At 45.5% G+C, this 25,014-nt stretch overlaps 1 protein-coding gene across 13 annotated transcripts in view; it reads left to right on the forward strand.

Annotated features, from left to right (window-relative positions):
* The window catches only part of dmd (dystrophin), a 356,433-nt gene that overhangs the window by 136,107 nt on the left and 195,312 nt on the right, over nt 1-25,014 (forward strand). For all 13 annotated transcript variants that reach the window (XM_086147909.1, XM_086147907.1, XM_086147902.1 and 10 more), the window contains exons 4-9: nt 6,077-6,157; nt 7,333-7,425; nt 11,846-11,947; nt 14,164-14,234; nt 14,871-14,989; nt 20,795-20,991. In XM_086147909.1, coding sequence (XP_086004035.1) covers nt 6,077-6,157; nt 7,333-7,425; nt 11,846-11,947; nt 14,164-14,234; nt 14,871-14,989; nt 20,795-20,991 — 663 coding nt within the window. The remainder of the gene's footprint in view (nt 1-6,076; nt 6,158-7,332; nt 7,426-11,845; nt 11,948-14,163; nt 14,235-14,870; nt 14,990-20,794; nt 20,992-25,014) is intronic.

Consider the following 25,014-nt stretch of genomic DNA (forward strand, 5'->3'; position numbering starts at 1 on the left):
TCTGATACTTATCAGAATCAAGATTTTTAATTGTCATTGTGCTGGCACTGTGAAATTTTGCGATGAGAGCTCCTGGCTTTTAGCATGCCCAGGTTAGTATAAAAATAAAAATAAATAGGCAGACAGGTTATTTACACAGTGCGTAGTTATGTCCATGATGCGGATGGTATGAAGGGTGATATGAATATTAATGGGTTCAAAGTGCCGAAACTTCGTGCAAGGCATTGTCTCTGTGGGATGCGGTGTGGCTGGGTGTGTGTGGCTCCACGTGTGAATGTGAGTGCTGGAAGAAGCTGTTTTTCAATCAGGATGTGTCAGCATTGATTGTCCTGTACCGCTTTCCGGATGTGAGCGGCACAAACAAGCTGTTGCCCGGGTGTTTGGGATCCATTGCCATGTTCTTAGCCTACTTCTGCATCCAGGCATTGTAGATAGTTCCCAGATCCAGAAGAAGACAGCCCATAATGCCCTGTGTTGTTCTCATCACCCATGCCAACTCCTTTCTGTCTCATGTCGTGCAGTCGCCGTACCACATTGTTGCACTGAGACAAAGGATGCTGTCTATTGTCGGTCTGTAGAAGTCGATGAGTAGCCGAGAGGTGAGCCCAGCTCGCTTCGACTTCCTGAGGAGGAGGATTTGTTGCTGGGCTTTCTTACAAGGTGTGAGGTGTTCTGGACCGGGATGAGATGTTGATGGCCAGGAACTTGAAGCTGTCAACGCACTGTGCCGTTCTCCTGGACCTCCGCTAATCCACAACCATCTCTCTGTTCTTGCTTGTGTTTAAGATGAGTTTGTTGTTTGAGCACCATCGAGTTAGGTGCTGGATCTTTTCTCATCTTTTCTCATCGTTGTCTGATATGAGACCCACCAAGGTGGTGTCATCTGCAAACTTGGTGATGGTGTTGTTTGTTGGGTGGATGGCAAGACAATCGTGCGTGAAGAGAGTGAAGAGGACCGGCCCGAGTAGGCAGCCCTGCGACGTGCCAGTGTTCAGGATCCGAGAGGAAGATGTGGAGTTCCTCGGCCTCACCACCGGAGGCCGGTTGGTGAGGAAGTCATATTTCCACAAACACTGAGAGGTAGGCAGACCTGGGTTGCAGAGCTCCAAGGCCAACTTGTCTGGGAGGACGGTGTTGAAGGCCGAGGTGAAGTCCACGAACAGCATCCTGATGTAGGTGTTGGGGCGTTGTAGGTGGGACAGGGCTGTGTGAAGTTCTAGCAAGACAGCGTCTTCCATGGAGCAGGGATAGTGTCCTTGATGTGTCTGAGGAGGATCCTCTCGAAGCACTTCATGATTACTGGTGTTAGGTAACAGGACAGTAATCGTCGAGGCAGGTGACGGTCGATCTCTTCGGCACAGGCCGTGGTCAGTTGCAGGGACAGATTGAAGATATCCAGAAAGACTCAGTTGCTCCGCGCATGACTTCAGGGTCTCGCCTGACACCCCGTCTGGTCCTGCGGCCCTGTTTGTGTTGATCTTCCTCAGGGTAGAACTCACTTGATGCAGCTTCAGGACGAGAGGCTGGTGCTGCACTTCTGGCTGAGGAAGATGCGGAGCCTCTCTGCAGCTGATCTGTTGGGCACTACCTTTGTAGTCATTGATGGCACTGATGCTTCTCCACATGTGTTGTGGGTCGTTGTTGTTGAAGTGGCCTGTATGCCTTTTCTCAGATCCCTTACGGCCCTGCTGTAGGCCAGCCTGTCGCCTGCCCTTTAGGCACCATCCCAGGCTTTGAGCAGGGGCCTCACTCTGCTGTCCATCCACAGCTTTTGGTTTGGAAAGACAGTGATTGTCTTTGTGGGTAGGACAGCGTCGGTGCAGAAATGAACATAGGACAAGACAGCTGATGTGTAGTCCTCGAGATCTGCGCCCGCTTTGAATACTCCCAAGTCTGTACGGGCAAAGCTGTCTTGTAGAGCTGAGGATGCTTCCTCAGGCCAGACCTGGATCATTTTAATGATGGGTTTGGACCTGCAGATGAGAGGTTTATAGGCAGGGATCAATTCTACAGAGATGGGATCTGACATTCCAAGATGGGGGGCTGCTGCAGCCTTGTATGCACCTGGAATGTTGCAGTATACCTGATCCAGTATATTATTATCCTTTGTTGGAAACTTTATCCATTTATGAAATTTGGGGAGCCCAGCCTTAAGCTCCACGTGATTGAAGTCACGCCTTACAATCACAGCAGCCTCTGGATTTGCATCCATCTGGCCGCTGATCAGGCAGTAGAGCTCCTCCAGTGCTAACTTAGCGTTAGCTCGCGGTGGTATATAGGCTGCTACATTAATAACAGAGCTGAATTCTCTGACCATTTTAAACGGTCTGCATTTTACTGCAAGGTATTCTAAATCAGGGAAGCGGGATGGTCCGATCATTTTCATAGCTGTGCACCACGAGTTTGAATGTACAGCACCAAACCTCCCCCCATGAACTTGCCTGAAGCTGCAGTCCTGTCGGCACGGATCAGAGAGCGCCCCGCTAGCTATCTATTTTGTTGGTGATCGACCTGGCGTTCACAAGGAGGAGTCTGGGCCGAGCCGATCTGTGTGGGTTAGAATGTAGCAGCCCGCTCTGCTTGCCCCCGTTTTTGTTTATGGGGCCTCCTTCGTCTCCTAGATCACAGCGGGGGAATGGTGGGGACTGCAGCTGCGTGCTGCTGCTCCGGTGGGATTAAGACCGGTTTTGGAAATGAGCGAAGTCCTGAGTTAGTTCCTAACTCCAACAGTTCGGTTCTTCTGTGCTGGATTAGTGCATCCACGACAGAAATCGTACCGAGAAAGAACGCCAAAAAACACAGTAACAACATCGGTAGCCGGGAGCCTCGGACCGCTGCGTGTGTCCATCTTGATAGACTTTTGACGCCTTTTATAGTTTCGAGTTGGTCATCCTTTAGTTATCTTTATAGCATAAGCTAACTTGGGTTGAAGTGATCGCGCTGTGTAACAAAAGAACCATCTGTTGCAAAATAGTTATTTTGGTTCTCACGATTACTCGAGGAAAATAATTTTAGGAATCTATTTACTCGATATATTCCATGAGCAGTTTCAGCTGTACAAGATATACAGCCCTGTGTACAGTCTTTGTTGTCCTGGTGAAATGAGGGTCATGCAATTCCCCTTATTCTGTAGTTCCCTTCAGATTACATTAGTCGAGATTGTGAGGTCTTATTAAATGGAATAACTGTCACCGGTGGGGGAAAAAAGATTAAAAAAAAAAGCTTTTGTCAAATTGTAAAGCTGCTTTCTCATAATAAGACTGTCTGTCCTTAAGGAGATGTGCATGTCATCGGATCCGCCAAGGTGTCCCGGCAACGTGAATGGCGACGGCAGCAGCTCATTAGCGGCGATTCTGGCCACGTCTGCCAATGAAATGATAATTCATGAACCTTGTCTGAATATTATGAGAATCGTCTCTTGTGCTGATGGTACGATAATTGAGTCTGCGCAGAGTTTGGGCTAACTGGTATACGGTCATGTGGGGGTCACACACTGATGCGGCACCACTGGATTAGCTTTAAAAAGGTCAACGGTGATTGAGGTCAGAGTTGAAATGCACCTGTTGCTTAGTGGTGCACCACCAACCCAGTTGTATCACTCTCATGGGAGAAAAAATAGAAAAAAAATACAGCCTGCGAGGAGTTTTTCCTCAATGTTAACCATGGCTTCCACTCACGCTTTACCTTTTCTCCATCTTTGACCGCATCCCAGCTGTCATTGGGTGGTAGGTGGAGTTTCACCCCGGACCAGTCTGTCACAGAGCCACATATAGACATACGACCATTCACCCTCTCATTCACACATTATATAGAACAGGGGTGGGCAAACTACGGCCCGCGGGCCACATCTAGCCCGTTGGTCTTTTTAATCCCTCCCGTTAAAGATTGGTACAGAATTCATACTTTATGTGAATGATTGAATGATTGGATTCATGAATATGGGAGCTCACAGAGGAGATTATTTCATTTTTGGAGCTACTTGAGAACACAATTTTCCTGAGCTGAATGACATAGATTAGCATTGTGATTTAGCCTTTACTGTTGATATACTGACACACATGAATGAGCTGGATGTGAAGCTACAAGGGAAAAAGCGGTTTGCGCATGAAATGCAAGCAAAAATCAGAGCCTTCGAAACCAAGCTGGTTTTATTTCAAAAGAAATGTCAGACACAATCAGAAATATATCAGACGACTCTGATATGTACAGTTAACAAATGTGTTTTTTGTTTTTTACGCGTATCATATCTTGTGCTGACCCGGCCTGTCTGTCAAATTTTAAAAGTCAGTGCGGCCCCTGAGCCAAAAAGTTTGCCCACCCCTGACATAGCGACACACTACCATTCATTGTTTCATCCACATGTTGTCTGGAGATATACAGCCATTCACTCTCTGTGATTAATATATTAATGTATTAATATACTGATTTTAATTCTTACGTATTTAATTCTTTTGCTGCCTCTTGGCCAGGACTCTCTTGAAAAAGAGGTTTTTAATCTCAATGGGACTTTCCTGGTGAAATAAAGGAGAAATAAAAATAAATACATTACAATACCATGTACAATACCACAGATTTTTGCAGCATAATTGCATTTTTATCTGTTGTAATTTACAGACTATTGAGCGCACCTCAATATAAGCCGCACCTGCTAGCCGATCGCTATCTTGGGCTTCTTCCTGCGCACTAAAACCGTTAAAGTCGTCTTCTTCCTTGTCGGAGTTGAAGGAACTCAGAATTTCCCGGTCATTTCATCGGTCCGATGTGAGGAGGATAAATGTTTTAGCGGTGTGAAGCTCGTTAGCCCACCCCCACAAAAAAAATCCATGCCCGCATTGTTGTTTAAGTGAAAAAAGTCCAGAAAATACGGTATTCATTATTTCAGATATTTTTATGGCCAAATAAGAATTTTCAGGACCAACCAGGGCTCTGATTGGCTCAGCGTCCATCGTATCATTCTCTGCATCTCTTGCACATAGCATGAATTCAGCATCTTCCATCTGTCCGGTTTGAAAATTTCCCCACTGGGGGACGATTAAAGGATTTTCAATTCAATTTCACATGGATGTATGATTACTCTGCTGTGCGAATTATATAGGAAGTGTTTACAAAAGCATGTGAAAGGTTAATAAGAGTGTGGGGAGAGATTTAAAATGTATATAAATAATATGAATATGGTTGCTACTCCGTGGATTTTTCATTTATCACTGCTGGTTCTGGAATGTAACCCCTGCGACAAGGGACTACTGTATAACCATTCACCCTCTCATACACACACAGAAATACAACTATTCACTCTCTCATTCAGAAGTCATACAGAGACAAACAACCATGCAGGTTCTCCAGTGAACCTCCTGCGTCTGTCTGGACTGTTGAAGGAACCCAAAAAAAACCCCCGCAGACATGGGGAGAACCTGGAGACTCCACACAGAGAGGTCCCCAGTGGGAATCCACCCAGGGACCTTCTTGCTCCGAGGCAGAGGCACCAACTGCTGCACCACTGTGCACCCCTGTATCTAATTATACCATAATGTTATCGAAGTGTGGACAGAAGATGCATTTGAATGCAGCGCAGTAAAATAACGTCAGGAAGAATCTTCCCACAAATTATTTGGTTGTGTCAGCAAACCGGTGCAAAGAGAGGGGATCCAAACAAACCCCTACAGCGATCGAAGTGCAAGCATTGGCAAACACATGTCCTGCAGCCTTGATCAAATGTTTACTGCCACCTGGTCCGGCTCTCCGCACCTTCACCTTCTACCTTCTCAGAATCCCTCCTTCATTAATATCTTACTCGCTATCTTTCCTTCTATATATTTTTTTTCCTCGCTCATCCCTTCCTCCGCCTGCGTTTCACTGAGGTGCATTATTATCGTGATCCTTTGTGCCGCTTTCCCCTTATTGTAATGGCACACACACACATGCAAACACATAAACACACACATGTATCGTAATGTGGGCTGTTTGTTGCACTCATAGGTGCCCCTGAGCCGGAGCTGTTTATTCCTCAGTTATATACACTAGTTTCATTCTGTCCGTATGTGTGTGTGTGTGTATCCATCCATGTTTGTGTGTGTAGGTGAGGTTGGAGAAAGGTTTCACGCGCGTTCACTCGCTCAACAATGTCAACCGAGCGCTGCAGATCCTGCAGAAGAACAAGGTGAGTCCCCACCGGTGCAAACACATGACATCTCACCCCGCTGTGGATTCGCACCGAGTGTTTAATATTGCTAATGAGTGCAGAATGAATCTTTGTGTGTGTGTGTGCATGTGTGTGGGTAGGGTTATTTAAGTGTCTCTCCACGATAACTTTCCTACAGTAGAAACTTCCAGTATTCTACTTAAGATGTGTAGCAAGGATGTCAAACTCATTTTAACTCAGAGGCCACTTGGAGAAAAATCTACTCTCAAGTGGATCAGACGGGTAAAATCACGCCATATCAACTACTGTTCATGTAACTATTCACTATTAACTACCCCCTGAAACCTGGTATCTTTAAGATTTGCGAGCCAGATTAAACCTGTTTGTTGGCACCCCCTGATGTATACAATAGAATATATTGGTTCTGCATGTCATATCACAATGATAGAAAGGCAGTAAGTCATTTTTTCATTCATTTACTCATTCATTCATACACATTATCTATACGGCTTGTCCTGGGGGTCGGAGTGTATCCCAGCTGTGATTGGACAAGAGGTGGGGTTCATCCCGGACCAATCACAGGGCCACAAACAGAGACATACAACCATTCACCCTCTCATCCATATCTCATAAAGAGACATACCGATGTTTGGAATGGAAAACCTCCTATTTTAAAAAAACACTTTTTTCAGGAAATGAAAAAATCGTTTAATTCGATTATAGTATGGTCTTTGTTAAGGTAGTCAAGAACATTCTATTGTTCACAGACTATATTTCTATGTTATAATTTAAAAATACATAGCATGTATTTTAACCGCTGACAATGCAGAGAAGTGTTTTTTTCCTAATTTTTTCTGCTTCACTGTGCACATAGGAGTTTTATCATCTGTTATCTATGTCAAAAGAAAGAGTGGGATTATCTTGCAGATAGACAGAAAATCTGGAGCCGTCCCATTTCTCATTATTCAATGCAAAAACCCTAAATCGAAAAATTTGCAGATAGGAGGTTTTGCATTCCAGCCATTGATACAACCATTCATCCTCTCATCCACAATCATATTTGGATGTGGCAAACATTCACCCTGTCATTCTCACAGGGTCAGAATCCTCACTCTATGAAACTTTTGGATTCCCCAGATCTCTCCAGTATCTCCCAAGATCCAGAGGTCTGATCTCCCTCTTTCCTCCATCAGGTTGAGCTGGTGAACATCGGAGCAGCAGACATCGTTGATGGAAATCACAAACTGATTCTCGGGCTCATCTGGAGCATCATTCTCCACTGGCAGGTGTGTGTGTGTGTGTGTGTGTGTACGTTAAACCCTTTGCATTAACATTTTCACAGCAATTAAAATTCCCATTTCTGTTTCATCTTAATGCCTGGCTTATGGCGTTGCCGCCGTGCAGACGGGCGGCTAAACTCCCACAACACTCGCCTTCGCGTCGATCCATTTTTATTGTGTAATTACACTTTGCGTCCCGTTGAGCCCGTCGGGTGGGCGACGGGGTGTTTTATCGTGCAAATAATGAGTGCAATGGCTGCACTCGTGACGCTGAGATGATCGGACGCGGGCGGCTCCCCTGCCAGGAGGCATCGCTCCGACGACGTTACGTAAAATCGAATCATCTCCGACATACAATGCATGTCTTTGGGGTTTTTATGGGGAAGTGAAAGGCTGAGTGAAGCCTGACGCTCCTCTGCACCCACCCTGAGGTCAAGGGGTCAGATTAGGGAGATTCATGGACGGTCTCCCCAGTGACCTTCCAGCTGTGACATAGAAGTGCTAACCGCTGCGCTGCCCAAGATATGTGAATTCATGTAAAAAACAAGATGCTAGATTCCTCCGTGTTTATATCTGATATGTACGTCTCCTTCTTTGAGGAACAGATAAGCGAGGCCTCTATATGTTCACGTATTATGGCGGCTCAGGACCTCAATGAGCCCTTTGTGAAGCTCTCACCGTTCAGCTTCTCCATTTCGAGGTGCGCAGCGGAGGGGCCTCCTCTGCCGCCACGTCCTGACCTTTTATTTCATCACATTCAGTGTTGAGTACTTTCAAATGGAGTGCATAAACAAAACACACATGCGCACACTCGGCACTGAGGATAATCATCAGAAGAGAGCTATTTCAAACATCATCTGCGCATATGGCCGCTTTCGCAGCAAAAGCAGTTTCACCGTCCACCTTGGCGTTCTCTCTGTAGAGCAACGGCGGCGCCATTGAAGCGCGCTGCGTTTAAAGACACGAATATTTTTCTGATCAACCAGCCACCGACGGCACCGGTGCTTTTAACTGCTTATGTTACAAGTAGATGTAAATGGCCTTTCATTCCTCATTACGTAAACACCGCTGAAGGATGACGCCTGAAGACGTGTTACTTCGGACTTAATGATTCAGTTAATATCAAAACACCAGCCTTTAATGGTGTGTGTGTGTGTGTGTGTGTGTGTGTGTGTGTGTGTGTGCGGTTCTGTGCTGTGTATGAATATGCATGTCAAAGGTTGAAACACCCCTGTAGTGTGTGAGCAATTATGCCAGTCCCGCTACCTCCCTGTCAGTGTGTGTATGTGTGTGTCACCGAAACTGTGTGTATATGTGTGTGTGTGTGTGTGTGTTGCGGCAGACTTTGTCAAAGCTCCTTTCCAATTAAAGTGGAAATGCATGCAGTGACCTACTCCCAAATGAGCCCCCCCACTTTCTTTTTTTTCTTACCCGACAGGCCACTTCCTATTGAGAATCCCTAAAAAAAAAAAGCTGCGTGTTTGTGCACATGGGCATTCGTGTGTGTGTGTGCGTGTGCGTGTTTGTGTTTGGGTGTGCAAGGAAGAGCATTAAGATTCCCCAGGTGTAAATTCACCTTGACACCAAATTACACCAGAGTCTATTAATAGGTTTAGTTGTAAGTTGTGTGCGTTAGCACGTATGTGTGTGTGTGTATGTGTGTGTGTGTGTGTGTGTGTGTTAGTGTTTTCCTCTGTCTTTATGTCTTTCTTTGAGAAACACAAACAAACCGAGGCATGCTTTTAATAAGCCATTGTTTATTAGTTTATAAGGCTCTCCATGGCTGAGATCAGAAATGCTCTTGCCCCCCATCACACACACACACACACACACACACACACACACACACACACACACACACACACAGACGCACACACTCACACAAACCCTCTGGTTCTGCTCTTCTAGTTGTTCCACAAAGCAGAACGGAAACATTTGGTGATGTTGCTCTCAGCCGTTCCGCTCCAGGATACCAGAACAGCCTTCCAGAGGAACTGTGAGGACCTGGAAACATTTGTGTTTTTTCATTTTTTAATTCGTTTTTATACACGTCTGTAAACACACGGTCCGATGTCCTCGAAGGGCGGCACCAAAACTACCATCAGATCATCTTCCCTTGTCTCATATGTCAGACTGTTATACCAAACTAATACCTTTTTTCAGGAACTTTAGATGTTCAGGAACATCTGAAGTGGAGTACAAAAGATTCCTGTTTTAGACGGACCATGTCATCGCCATTGGTGTGTGTGTTTCTGTGTGTGTGTGAGAGAGAGAGTGGGTGAAAGTGATCAACCCAAGGTGATGAAAGCATCCCACAAGTGAAAAACATCGTCCATCTCTTCCCATACAGAGCATTGCTTCTTAATAGCTGCCTCTAAGCTAATAGGCAATGATCCACCTCCCAGCACCAGGAAGTACCTGGAGAAGCACGAACCTTCACTCTGCATATCAGACGTCTCCTTCCTTCTCTGTTGACCTTTCCTTTGTTTTTGGATGAGTTATAACTCTGTCTCCCCCTCGCCTCCTCTCCCCATGCAGCGGCAGTTTTCTGTTTTCTCAATAGAACCGGGAGGAATGGCAGGGAAATTGACAATCCCCTCGAAAGGTCAGATTGGCAGTCGGCAGAAGATGAACCCCCACACACACGCACGCACGCACGCACGCACGCACACACACACACACACACACACACACACACGCACACGCACACACGCACAACCTGCTCTACCATCTCCAATGTCATTGATACTATGGTCGCAGGTGTGAAATATAATGTTGGCCCCGCAGGACTGAAGATGAAATTAACAAGTAAATAAACTGACTTTAAAAAGTAAATAAAATAAAAAAATATATAAATAAATCTCTGATTCTTCCAATTTGGGAAGACTTTGGAATTCTTCCAAATTCCTTTTTATATACAGTATAATATATATATATATATATATATATATATATATATATATATATATATATATATATAAGGAAATACTGGAAGCTTATCCTGTACACCTCACAGGAACTAGACTATAGATAAACAACTGTTCACTATCTCATTCACATTCAACCATTCACTCATTCATTTACACGCCATATACAGATATACAACCATTCACTTACCTATTTACATCTTATTGAGACCTACAAGTATTCACCCTCTCATTCACACATCATACACACATACAAGCATTCAATCTCTCATTCGCACATCTGGGCAAAGTAGGGTCTCCAGTGAACCTCCTGCATCTGTTTGGACTTTGGGAGGAACACTGAGGAACCCCACGCAGACATGCAGCGAACATGGAGGCTCCAACTGAGGACAACCAGCTTTTTTTCTTCTCCCAGCCCGTTCCAGACATATGCAGCCTCCGTGAGGTTATAATAGAAAATAGATTTTCCTCCCGGACAGCAACGGCGTTTCCCGACTGGCTCCGAGGTCCTTGAACGGCTCTCAGCCGCCACACAGGATCCCCAGCACTTCGGAAGATCCAAACAGCGATTCCTGTAACTGTCGGGGCAAAGAGGCAGTTAACGCTTTACTGCTCCTGATGCGTAGTTTCTACTTTTTCATTGTTGTTTGGGTGGCTTTATGATCCTCAGCGCCACTATTTTTAAAAGTCCCATGATGCGCATTTGGTGCGTCGGCCTTGTGTCCGATAACAGCGCCACATGCGGAGCACGCCGCGTTTTAAAGCGTGATTATTTCGCAGTGTGAAAGGTGGATTTATCATAATATAAAGAGTGTGTGTGTGCATGCGTGAGTGCGTGCGTGTCTTTCCATCTCCCGCCAAGCCATGAAAGAGGCGCCCTGAAACTGTCACTCAAATTGCAAAGGCACACACACACACACACTTTCATGTCAAAACCTCCAGTCTTGACATTGGTGGGTGTTTTTTAAGATCGGCGTTCATGGGGAATGCCGTGTCTCCAGGTGTTTATAGGATTCTGACTGGGTCCATCAGGGGGAGGTCTGCGCCAGCTTCCGGCCAATCAGGTCGCTGGATTCGCTGGCGTGGACTTGAAATTCACCAAGTCACGATTGTATTTGGATGCAAGAGTTTCTGATGAGCTCATGATTAAACCATTTTATTCTGGATTACAGATCGACGTTTCTTCTTCTTTTAATTATAGATGCTGTTATTGATGGTTGTAGTTTCAAGAGCAGCAGCAGCAGCAAAAGGGAGCAATCAGAAGTCAGATTATACAACTGCAATTTCACAACTTTAAAGTAAACTGATGTTAAACAAAGATTTTTATATCGGATCACATATGATTTAGTGATATGATGTATAGTTGTATGTCGATATATGACGAATGAATAAGTGAATGCTTGTATGGCTGTTTGAAAAAATTCAGACGATCAGATCCAGATCAGTTGTCATCGAAAAGATATCAATCGCATTTATTTGTGTTTTTTTTCCACCTGTAGGTAAAGGATGTGATGAAGGATGTGATGGCGGGCCTTCAGCAGACCAACAGTGAGAAGATTCTGCTGAGTTGGGTTCGTCAGAACACTCGGCAGTACCCAAAGGTCAGTATCTTTCTCTCGGGCCCACGTGTCCACGAGCACCAAGAGCAGAAAGTCGGGCCGGAATGTAGAGAGGCAGTTCGGATTGAAGATCTGCTCAGCTTGTTCTCTGAAATTCGTCCGCTGGAGTTCAGCGTGAGTAACAGGAATCATCGCTCACTCACTGGAGCAAAGGCTTTATTAAAGGGAACCACTTCCAATTTTCCCAGCTCAGGTACCAAGACTTGGATGGCAATGTAACCAATCACTGTTTGATCCTTCTTCTTCTTCTTCTTTCGACTGCTGCTTTCAGGAGTCACAGTGAATTAATCTCCATCCACCCCCTTCCTCTGTATCCTCTCACACTAACTCACTTCCTGTCCTCTTTTCTTCCATCCACAAACCTCCTCTTTGGTCTTCCTCTAGACTCTAGAGGCAACTCCAACCTCGGCATCCTCGTACCGAGAGCTTCACCATCCCTCCTCTGTCCATGTCCAAACCATCTCAGCCTGACCTTGTTAGATGACCTCCAGAACATCTAACATATGCTGTCCCTCTGATGGACCCACTCCTGATCTGCTCCATCCAACTCCCAAAGGGAACCTCCTCATCTTCATCTCTGCTTAGTGTCTTCTTCTCAGAGGAATCATTGGCTGATATTTTAAAGGGCCAAATGATTGCTTGCTTCTCAGATCCTCAGATAACCTGAGCTTCTGCGATTATCAATCGCGATTCAATTTTGTTCCTCAGAGTTGAGCTCCTTCTGCTCCTGGAGCCAAGAGGCTTTTCACTGGAAACTTCCTATCAGCCCTGAGAATCGATCCAATTTAGAGCCACGCCTGATTTGTTCGTTTCTGGCTCATTCAGACTTAGAGGTCATCTCTTGTTGTAAGGGTTTACTGACCCGTGCAAAGTAGTTTTCGTAAAATAGACCAAAACAACAAAATTTGGCACAGAAGTCTGCTATTGGCAATGCCAGCTAGAAACTGACGGTATGCACGGCGCGAGGCCATGCGGGTGATTCAACAAGCGCGGGGGGCGCGCTCCCTGAGTCCACATTTAAGCTGTCAATCACAGATGCTTTGTTTACCTCCCGCACCTCAGGGCGATTCAAGATCCCTCCTGAGCTTCCTGGCCTCCGAAGCTCAGCCTCGGTGTCGCACCTGGTTCGTGAGATACCGCGCGTATCCGCAAAACAATAGATCGTGAATTAGACGAAGCGCCGCCTCCTTCTGTGTGTCCACGCGCTACCGCAATACCGCGAGGACATTTGTCTCATCGATGGCCGCCTGAGAGCCGAGCAACTGTCGCTATTGAAAGGCAAATGCTCAGAGTCGGAGGGGCGGAATCACGGAGTGACGCGTCGTCTTGAACGGTGCCTCCTCCGTGCCAAGAATGTTATCCCCGCGTTCCTCGCCGTCCGTCTACTCGCTGTCAGGACACGGGTGAAGCGGCTGTAATGGAATCCGAATGGCTCCGGTCCAGAGAATAATAGATTAGGTTTTGGCTCAAATCTGGGATTAGTGCCATCGGGTGATAACAATTTTATAGCCTTTAGCTCGAAACAAAAAAAAAAAAAAAGTCTTAGTCTTAAATATATACCAGGAGGAAATATGAAATAATATTGTCTCAAAGTAATTTCCCTCTGGCTCGGCATTAAAGAAGCTCCAAAATCAACCCTGTGCAGACTTTTTAAATGCAAAGTGTTTGAGTGGTCATTTTGGACATGTCACATGAGTTTGGTCTTCAGTATCAAATCAGAAATCCTCGACACTTCGCAAACAGTCGATGTTTGCTCGGGATTTGATAAGATGAGGGACAGAACCCAATTAAGGATTTTTTAACTGGACTAAGATGGATGTGTAAAGCTTGGATATTTTTGTGCTGGATTTATTGATCGGACGATTCAGCCGATTATGACCTGCCATTAAGGAACAAGGGGAAAGATGCGTCACAGCAACACAAAGGCCGCAAAGGGAGGTTTGAAGTTGTCTGGAAGGAAAGCGCAGACCAAACCAACCAGCTTCATGGAAGCTTAGAGGAGATTTTAGCAAATAACCCAAGTTGGGTTGCTGAATTGAATAAATGGGAAAATTACTTTGGCAGTGCACGAATGCTACTGAGCGAAGCATGTCTCAGTAGCCACATCTTGTGAGAGTCCAGCATTCATCACACACACACACACACACATACACATTTAGATGCCGACCCCCTTTAATGTCCATTATCCATGTCCTCAGGTCAACGTGGTTAACTTCTCCAGCAGCTGGAATGATGGATTGGCCTTCAATGCGCTCATCCACAGCCACAGGTATTGAGGAATGAGCGCTGTGAGTGAGTGTGTGTGTGTGTGTGTGTGTGTGTGTTGAGTAGAGAGAGAGAGAGAGAGAGCCCGAGACACGGCAAACACTGTCTTGCCTGTCTGCAGCCAATAAAATGTTGCTCTCACTTTGTTATTGTAATGAGAGTCCATCGACCCCAGATGCTTGCATTAAGGTTAAACCGTTAGATGAGGTCATCCTTAATCACACACACACACACACACACACACACATGGACACACACGGACACACACACACACTTCGTGTAGTGCATTAGCTCTTCTACTAGGCGGTAAATTCAATGCAAACAGCAGATACGATGGATAAACCTAGTCAAAACACGAAATAAGAAATTAAGGAAATGAATGGGAACCGTGCAAAATCACCACCTTGCGTTGCACGAATGTGTTCAGCCTTCAGCCTGTTCAGCCTACACACTGCAGCTTTTGCCATGCGGCTGCTTACTACGAGTGGTTTAAAAAAAGTGAGTTAATTACACTGCCCTTGATATTCAAGAAAATCAATCTAAAGGCCATATAACGATTAAAAAAAAGAGGCACATTTTTTTTTTTATTTATTGGTATGGAGTCAGCCTTGTCTTCAAAAAGATCCTCCTCTGTCTGCAGGCCCGAGCTGTTTGACTGGAGCTCAGTGGAGTCGAAGGTGTCGGCGGTGGATCGGCTGGAACATGCCTTCAGCACGGCGGAGAAGCACCTGGGGATCGACAGATTGCTGGACCCCGAGGGTACACAACACAGCACACACATGTGCACACACACACACACACACACACACACACACACACACATGCAGAAACTGTGTGCACACACACTAGTGTCACCAATATAGGGTGTTGATGGAGTGTTGGTCAGATGGACCAAATTGAGTCGCGCCAAAGGGTGTCAAATAGTGTACAACTACATTTTGCTCCCTGGTGAGGTCTTCTGGGGCAAGTCCCACCTGGAGGAGAATCTGGGGAAGAACCAGGACACACCAGAAGGACCACGTCTCTGTGCTGGACCGGGAATGCCGAGGGATTCCATCAGAAGAGCTGGAAGAGGTTGCTGATGAGATGGAACTGTGGGCAGCTGTACTCAGGCTGCTGACCCACCCTGGATAAGAGGCAGAAGATGTATGGTTTATTTATCCTTGGTTGGAGTCCAACAAGTACCCTTTCTCTATGGAGTTTCCGTCTATCTGTATCGCTTTTCTCCGGGTTCCCATCACGTGACACGTTAATGCCCGAAGCAATGTGATGGTTTCCTCCTCTGCCTCCCCAACCCGCCCTTTGAGGGGATTTAAACTCATTGTCTGTCTGAGCGGACCCGCTTGATTTTCACCTCTTTGAAAAACTGCGCATTGTCTTTGTTGTTGTTTGTTGCTTTGTTTGCTTTCTTTTAAATGCGGAGCATCAAACCACAAAGACTGCCGCCGCTACCTTTGACTTCAAAGTGCTCCCGTGGCTTCTTTTATTTTTATGTCCACGGTTTTCCTTCAGACTCATTTAATTTGTAATCTGAAAATCTCTGGAAGCAAAGCTCAATATATAACATGTTCAAGGGTAACATTTCATTCAGAAGTCAGTGGATTCTGTTCCGTTGCATTATTCATTCGTTATCTATGGCGCTAATCTGGCGGCGTTCACCTTCAACCACCTTTCTTTCACATGTCATAGAGAAATACAACCAATCCATTCTCAAATTACATTTTCACTTACATGCATTCACCCTCTCGTTCACTCATTGGGACAATGTGGGGTCTCCAATGAACATCCTGCATGTGTTTGGATTGTGGGAGGAACCTCATTCAGACGTGGGGAGAACATGGAGTCTCCAAAGATAAAACCCACCATCCACCCCTGTGAAAATCCAACCTTCTTGAAATTGGGGGAAAAAAAAAAGGAAACTCTGGGAAATTCATTCTGCTCCAAGCTAATTGCAGCGACGATTAATGAACCCGTAGAAAGCGACGCCCCGGAGAACCACTTCATTGAAAAAGCCATAAAAAGACGATAACCGTGTTATGACGTCTGCTCTGGATCTTTGGTTCCGGGCGGCGCCCCCAGAAGAGGAGACTTCAGATTGCGAAGTTAGCAAATCCTAACTTACCTTGTTAAGCTCAATGAAAGTTCGAACCGACAACATTCTTCACTGATGTCAAGTTCCGAAAAACATTACTTGGTCCTTTCAATTATATTTTCCTTGAAATAAAGAAAAGCCTGGCAGACCTTGGGAATTGTCTCAAGAAATAAAGAAAAAATAAGAAAGGCAAACTAATGAAGCTCCAGACAAAACAACACAAAAAAGGAGGTGGTGTTGAAAGACTGACCAGCAGATGGTCCGAAAATAACAGGATTTCAGAGTCTCACTGAGGTGTTTGTGCATCATCAACTATCACATCAGCTTCGACGCAGCAGGAGGAACCTTCTGATGATATTCTGGTTTCTTTTAAAGTCTTCAACCTAAGGTCCCCGGTTGGATTCCCACAGGGAGGCCTTTTTGTGGGGAGACTCCTTGTTCTCCTATTGTCTGCTTGTGGCTCCTCCAGGTTCCTCCCACAGTCCAAACATGCAGGATGTTAATTGGAGACTCTTAAATTGTCAGAATTCGTGGATGAGAGGGTGAATGGTTGTATGTCTATATGCGGTCCCCTGATTGGTTCAGGGGGAAACCCGACTCTTGCCCAATGACAGCTGGGATAACGCCACCGCTAATGCAGATAAGCGGAATAGATAAAGAATGAATTCATAAATTAATATTTAACACGAGGGCGACCGTGACTCAGTGGTTGCCCCTCCACTCAGAAGGTTGCCGGTTCGATCTCCAGACTATTTTTGTCTGCATGCCAAAGTGTCCTTGACCAAGGCATATATTTACATTTATATATGCACGTACTATAGAGTGCTGGTCTAATTTCTGACAAATGCGGACAACAAAATCAAAAACAAACAAGACAAACTTCTTTAAATATAATTTATTTTGCCCGAGACGAGACGACAGAGCGGTTGTGAGTGAGAATATCAATGAGTCTAGGAACAGGCGAGGTTTGCCTTCGTCGTTTCCCGAACACGTCTGTGTGTCTTTTCAACTTTTGATTGAGATTCTAAAAACTTCAACCAGATTCCTTTTTTACTGACGTCACCACATGTTTGTTGCCTAAATATTAATCAAAGTTAAATATAGGGTCCAAGCCCAGGTAATTAATGTTAGCATTTCAGGTCAGCGTTTCAGCCGCAGCGTCGCAGGATGCTTCCAGAACAAAGAACCGTGTCGTCTGCGAATATTTGACGCCTCTTTCGGTTATATGTCAGGAGGATCGTTAACATTTGAGATGAGACGGGGACCCCAGACAGTGACTTGTGGGATCCCTGTTCGAATTTTGCAAAGGTCAGACTTCCTCTTCATTTTCTTTTAGCTGCTCCCTTCAGGGGTCTCCAACTTTAAGCAATTTCCCCGTTTGGGGAAATGAAGTATTCTGATTCTTTTTCTTTATCCATCAATCCCTTCTAACCTGCTTGCACATGTTTCTCCACTTCTTCTCCACCCTCTGTTGCTCTGGACTGCTGACCCTTCGTACAGAAACTCCTACACCTTCTTCATCTCCCCTACTAGCCTCACCTTTCCACATTAGTCCTTCTCATTCACACACATATATTCTGTCTTGTTGAGGCTGAGATGACCAGGTAAACAAGGCAAAGGCTGATATGGAGGTTTGGATTAATGAAGTGAATTCTCATCTAAATATTTGGACAATTTCGGGGGTCTCAGACTCGCGGACTGAATTGCGGCCCTTGTAACGATATTTTGTGGCCCCCCGCCTGAAATCAAATCTTTGTGTTGATGCAGCCCGTGTGTTTTTTTCTCCAATGCATCAGAGGGTGGTGGGTTTTAAAAAAAAACGGTTAAGGAGAAAATGAAAAAGTAACTTTGCAATGTATTTTTTGCTTCAGAATTTGAAAACAAAACGATTTTTTTTAATGGGGAAAAACATCTAGCGACATTGTTAAAACAATCTTTTCTTATTTCTATAAAAACCACAAAAATGATAGTGAAAAAAAAAAAATGAAAAATTAGAAAGATCGATTTGATAACCAGAATAGCCACCGTTAGCCTCTTAAACATCACACCTCCTCTTATACGTGCTACCAATCAATTTTCTAATAAATTCTAGTGACAATTTTTCCCACAGTGACAAGATTTTCTCTTTTAACCGAACAATATGTTTAGGGTGTAATTTCATCAATCCTTTTAAAAATTCATTTTTAATATTAATTCGTCATGTATTTTTTTAGTGGAAGAGTTCATTACATAAAAAGATTTGCCAATTTACCTGTTTACCTCCTTGACACTAAAACAGAGGAAAAAAAAAGGTCTTAGTGTTACTTTCAGGTAATGATTTTACTGGTCCGGCCCCCTTGACATCAAATCAGGCCGTATGTGGGCCTCAGACCAAAATGAGCTTGACACCCCTGATTTAGGTTCTCCAACAAACCTCCTGCATGTTTTTGGATTGTAGAAAGTACCTCTAGAACCAAGAGGAACCCCAGACAGACACGGAGAGAACATGGAGACTCAATACAGAAAGGCCTCCTGCAGGAATTGAGCCCGGGACCTTGTTGCTATAAGATAGAAATGCTAACCGCTGCGCCACCTCACCGCTAATATATTCAGCCATGCAAAAGATTGACAATGTCCTCATTACTAAACCCTCCAGTGAACCTTCTGGCGCTCCTCCAGACAAATGTGGCTCGTTAAACCCAAAGTGGTGACGCTGTGATTCTGATCAGGCCGACAGGGATCGGTGACCTGGACTCACCCTTGCACATGGTGGCATTATCACTGAAGATGTCCTCCTTCCTCAGACGCACAGGAATCCACCCACATGTTTCTCTGACGATGATGAGGAATCAGGATTCAAAAGAATATACCCTCAGGTCCAATCTAAGTACAGCAATACCTTGACTTACGAGTTTAATTGTAACTCAATTTGCTCATATATCAAATTAGATTTCCCCATCGACATAAACTGAAATGCTATTAATGCATTCCAAATCCCCGATTTTGTTAGGCGTTTTGAATAAGACAAATGAACTTTATAATTAACAAATAATGTATATATGATAAGGTAAGTTTGGGGAATTTTTCATTCGGTGCCCTTTTCACTTAACTTACTGGCTACACCCTTAATGTCAGAGTTGTGCCCACCTGCTGTGCCGTACGTTGGGAGTGCACGGCTGGCCCTGGTAAACCGGCAATCAGAAAGGGCTTAAAACCCAAAGCTTTGAATCTCACTGGTTGCCAGGGTTTTCGCAGATTTCCCTCTCCATTCGCTCCTTTCCCTCGTCTGTGTATGCTAGCACCTTCTGCCTAGCTGCCCGATGATAATTTATCCTTTATTAATCCCTGTGGGGAAATTCGTTCTCTGCAATTAACCCATCGTGGATGAACCATGAGCAGCAGGCTGCCGTCCACCAGCGCCAGGGGAGCAGTTAGAGGTTCGGCGTCTTGCTCAACAACACTTCGACACACCAGGAGGAGCCGGGAATCGAACCAGAAATGATCGGTTTGGACGCCCAGTTAATGTTTCCTGCCTTATAACAGATGATGCTGTCCGTCACGATATCTCACCGACGACAACTTCTGGATCTCTTTGTGGACGAGTCCACATCACTCGCTCATGCTTTTCCATGATTTTCTTTCCCACCGTCATTAAACCCCGTCAAACGCTCATCCTGCTCACTCCTAATTCAGATCTGGGCTCGAATCACAAAGCTAAAAAAATCCACCGAGTGACGGCTCATATCTTGAAAAGGTCCTGAGTCGATGCACTCGGAAGTCAAAGCTCCACCGTGTCTCCAACAGACACACACCAACTTGACAAAACTGTATTTCCTTTTGGTGGGACCTGTCCGACTGAACACACACTCATACATTATTTTAGACCTCTCGCCCTCCTTTCTGCATCCTCTACGATGGGTAGCCACTAACACCACTTGGCGCTCTGTTAGCATTCCCGCTAGCATCAACTCATTCGCAGTCGGTTTCCCCTCTGTCTTCTCCCTGCTCCGTCCTTGTCCTCCCTTTTCCGTTTTCCCGTCTCCTTCCATATTATTTACACTTCCTCAACTTTGTTTCCATCCTGCTCTGGCCCCAGGCGGGCCAGGGAGCCTCCGAAACCCCTCCAACCACGTCTTCACACCATCCTAATACCCTTGTTTAATGAACAAGGGTATTTTTGAGGGGTCGGATCAATGATGTTCTGCGAGATTTCTGGTGTCTAAATGTTTTCGTAAGGCATCTGAACGAGGGGGTGCGGTTCTTTGATTTGGCGCCCGGGGGCCCTCATGCATTTTAATTCACGCCTGGCTCTTTAGTCGGAGCTTAATTCGGCTCGTAGGAATTGTGGCCGACAGGCTGACTGACAAACACGGGAGCGATGGGAAATAAAAAGGCAGCATAAACACCGGCCTCGGGAAATGAACGCGTGGGAATCTCTTGTTTTGTTTTCACCATATACCGTCCTGAGGTTCTGTTTGCGTCCCGCTCCTCAGACGTGGCAGTGCCCCACCCCGACAAGAAGAGTGTCATCATGTACGTGACGTCGCTCTTCAAGGAGCTCCCCCAGAGCATTTCCATGGAGGCCATCAAGGAGGTGGAGACCCTGCCGCGGGCGACCCCGGCCGCCATCACCCGGGTGACGACGGAAGAGCACTACCAGATACAGACCCAGCAGCGCTTCTCCCAGCAGGTTAGAGTCGGTCTGCGTCGTGCATTGGGATTGCTCGAGTTCGGGCTGCCGTCGGTGGATGATAAGGACATCCGGCTTCTCAGGAGGCCTCCGGGGTCTCTCGGAAAATGACGATACTTCTTTGGCTAGCTTGTTTTTTTCCACAGACCCCCAAAATCAGTTTTCCCCCTGAGATGGCAGGGGAGGGGGGTTCAATCTGCAAAAGGTCTGACACCCTCGTTCCTCAGACGGTCGAACCCAGTGGCCGAAGACTTCCCAAAAATCCCATTAACAAGGAAAACCAAAAGGTCAGGGAGGATCTCGTGGGGGCGGCTCGACACATGCTGCCAACAGAAAATCTCACAAAATACAATATTTATGTAATATGAAATATTGAAAGACTTTTCCAAAGAGAGACCGGTTTTCTTTATAATTTATAGATTTAAAACCTTGAAATGTAACATTTTCATATTGTAAAAACAACGGTTTTGTTGTACTGCGAATTCATTCGATTGACATTTTACTTCAGATTGCATTAGATTACAGTAGATCCATTGTGGTTGAAAATGGAGCGTGCTTATTGACATGCAGCTTTGTGATGTAAATGCGATTACATGTCGACCAAAAATGAAGAGACCCATCGGCCGTCCACTGCAACTCACTTTCGAAGTTGACGTTCTATTGGTAATCGGTAAAGTACTAACAGAGTAGTGATAAAGAAGATGGAGGATTTGAAGTACGTAGGCTCAACAGTCCAGAGCAATGGGGGGTATGGAGCAGAGGTGGAGGAAAGTGTCAGGGGTCCAAAAAGAGTGGGAAAGGAAATGGGGGCCATCAGAGGAACAGCATTTGTTAGATGTGCCGGAGATAAAGTCAGACTGAGATGGTTTGGTCATGGACAGAGGAGGGATGAAGATCTTGGTAGGAGGATGCTGAGATTGGAGGTGCCAGGCAGGAGGTCTAACATCCTGCCTGTCAAGTGAATCCAAACTCTCCTTGATCTTGAATCTGTGTCAGAGGCCTCTGATGTTAAAGTGAAGGTCACCTCGCTGAGCAAGCACCGATTTATTACCGCTGTGTTGAATTTCACTGGTTTTCAGTAGTTTTTCACCTCGGGTTCGCGTTGTGAACCTAAACTTCACTAAACAACTCCTCGCACAGATCGGACCTCTGTCAGAGCACATTATAGGCAAGCAAGATTCATTTTTTACCCCGAAAAATAACCAAAGAAAAAATCTGTGTTCTTGTTGATGGAACTGAGCACGGGTGGAACTCCTTTGGAACCCCCTTTTTTCTGCTTATCCCACAATCCCATGTGGACATACCCAAACTCTGGAAATTTGTCGAGATTAACCAAAGGAATAGACATACGTTTCCCACCATGTTCTTATGGTGCTGGTCGGGTCAGGTTGAGGTGCCTGGCAACCAATCCCACAAACAGCTTGATAAACTATCACTGTACAGTCAACCCTCAACTCACCCGTGACCCCCAACATTGGTTCAATCCAAAATACAAAGCAGTTGGAGCAGAGAAACCATAACACTAGCTAACAACGATATTCCACAACTGCAATGCAAATGCAATGCCAAACTCCACAAGTACCAGTATCTGACCCAGAGCCAGGGAGGCTGCAGAATAAATCCAGCCTTGATCACCCTGAACACAAGAGATTAGGAGGGTGATGGAATCAAGAACCTGATTAACTGATTGACAATTAACTAGAAGAGGCAGCCATGTTGCCCCTCAATCAAGGCCCAACAATTCATGATGTTGCACAACGACTTCCCGACTGCTCTCGATGGTTTTATCACTTGCACTCAGAAATTTTTAACAGCTGAAAATATGGACCATTAAAAAACGTACACTTGATAAAACGTTACTCAGCCAATTAGCGAAAAGGCCGTTGCTTAAGACTCTAAATAGTACTATTTTTAAAGGGAGAAATATGAGTAGTAGGAAATGGCTCCAGATGTATCAGCTACGTTGATCCGCTTGTCACGTATCAAACAGCAAGAGCAGAGTATCTCCTACACCTCTAGTCATTGGGGTTTGGGGTGACTGTGACAGCTGTCATGATAAGACTAAATCATTTTTGGATTCGCCCTGTAAGCCTTGACTCCGGTGTCCTTACGCTTGGCCGGTGAAGTAAAAGCGGGCCGCACCTTGTTATCATTTGCAATCGCCTTCTACGCCGCATATTATGAGCTCCAAAGCCAAATTAGCTCATTTCAGCAGCAAAATGTATTCTTAAGAATCAGCCCCTTCCTCTACGCAGACAGTCCTGCCAGCCGGCCACTTGGTGGAGATTGCTGAGTTTGTTCCTGGCATCCTGCAGTGCAGTTCCATCCCTGCCGTAGCATTTGGGTGAAGCTGGGGGATGGAGGAAAGTCTGACAGGGAAAAGAAAGTGAAAAAAAAATTCCTGCTGAGATTTAAAGCCCTCACCCTCCCCTGGAGAAAAGTCGGTCATGATGGCTTCGGCGATGTTTACGACATGGTGAAGAGAAGCGCTCGTTAGATTCCTCTGTTTTAATGACAAATGAGATATTGACCGAAGAGGATGGACGATTTATTTAACAGTAGCCGTGGTTTCCTGGGGAAAAAAAAGAGACGCTTGGCACAAAAAGTCCTCCTGGGTTTATTTCAATTATCAGACTGAAAGAAGAAAAAAAAAAAGTCCATGCATGGCTATAAATACATACACACACACACACACACACACACACACATACATTATATACATATATATTAAGCCATTCAATATTAATGTGTTTTATATATATTTTACCTCTGAAAGGCACAGAACTTGAGGCAGGATGGGCTTCACTGGAAGGAAAGCTTCTTCCTGCAGAGTGCGATGAATTTTTCTTGCCGCTCCATCATCCCATTGTTTAGTTGTTTTGAGTCGGCCATCTTGGTGGAATCGGTTCTGCCACCAGGTTGCGTTGGGGAACCAATCCACCCCTGAGAGAGGAGAATTCGGGGATATTGAGTTATTGCAAGTTTTGCAACAGTCTGCGGTTCATATTTCCTTTGTTTCATTTAAAATGTTCAACAATATCTCATAATATCCTTTACCATTCCTCCTCTTTCTATTAATACAATGATCAATGACCCGACGCCGGGGGCTTCCGGAGGACATGGTTTTATGGTTGGAGTCGAACTAATAGATCTGCTCAAAATATCGCAACCCGGGGCTTTTAAAGAAAAGATATTTCGATATTTAGTCTTGTAGAATGTGCTGCATGCAGAAGCACCATCTTGTTTCCTATGAGGGATCTCCACCCAGATGCTTCCTGGGAGGTGCAGTCCCTATCCAGGAAGTGCTAGCAGCTCTTGTCCTGAATTCTCTTTTATTTTACATTTTCAATGGAAATGTAGGACAGTTGGGGCAGCTTCGGCTCTGCGGCGCAACCCCTCCAGAAGGAAAAGGTTGCCGGTGAGATTCCCAGCTCCTTCTCAAGTGACAGGAAAGAGACTTGTATGGTTTGTGCCTTGGATGCCGACCACCCTTTGTGATTTGTGTTCTGTGAGAACTGATTGCCGGTCAAAAACAAAAAATCTGTGACTTCCAGTCATCGTGGCGACAACCCATCCTTTGGAGCTAAGTTTAGCCAAGGTCGTTGGCACGCCTGCACTTTGAACGGAGTGCGCTCTCTTGTATAATGGCTGGTAATATTACTATCTCACTCTGTTTAATGGCCGCATCAAGCCACCACCGTTGCCGCCATTGGCTCACCATGTAGTGATGGATGGAACACGACGGAAGAGAAGGTGTGGATTTAACGTTGCATGGAAAAAAGAGACGGGGAAGAAATAGGAAGTGGCGCGGAGGCGTGGGGGGGGAGGGGGGGCATAAAGATGTACGCTGCAGGAAGACGTACCGGGAGACAAAGAGGTGGCGAGCGGCGAGACGAAGAGGAGAGAGTCAGACGGCAATGAAATACCAGAGGCGAGGAGGGAGGGATGAGCGAGGGAGGAGGAAAAAGACAAGAGTTACTGACAGCGGCTATTATCTGCCTCCTCCCCCATCTGTCATCATCA

The sequence above is a fragment of the Fistularia commersonii genome, chromosome 6 (assembly GCF_037954325.1).
Source record: "Fistularia commersonii isolate RoL2024-O1a breed Wild chromosome 6, RoL_Fcom_v1.0, whole genome shotgun sequence".
Taxonomy (NCBI): domain Eukaryota; kingdom Metazoa; phylum Chordata; class Actinopteri; order Syngnathiformes; family Fistulariidae; genus Fistularia; species Fistularia commersonii.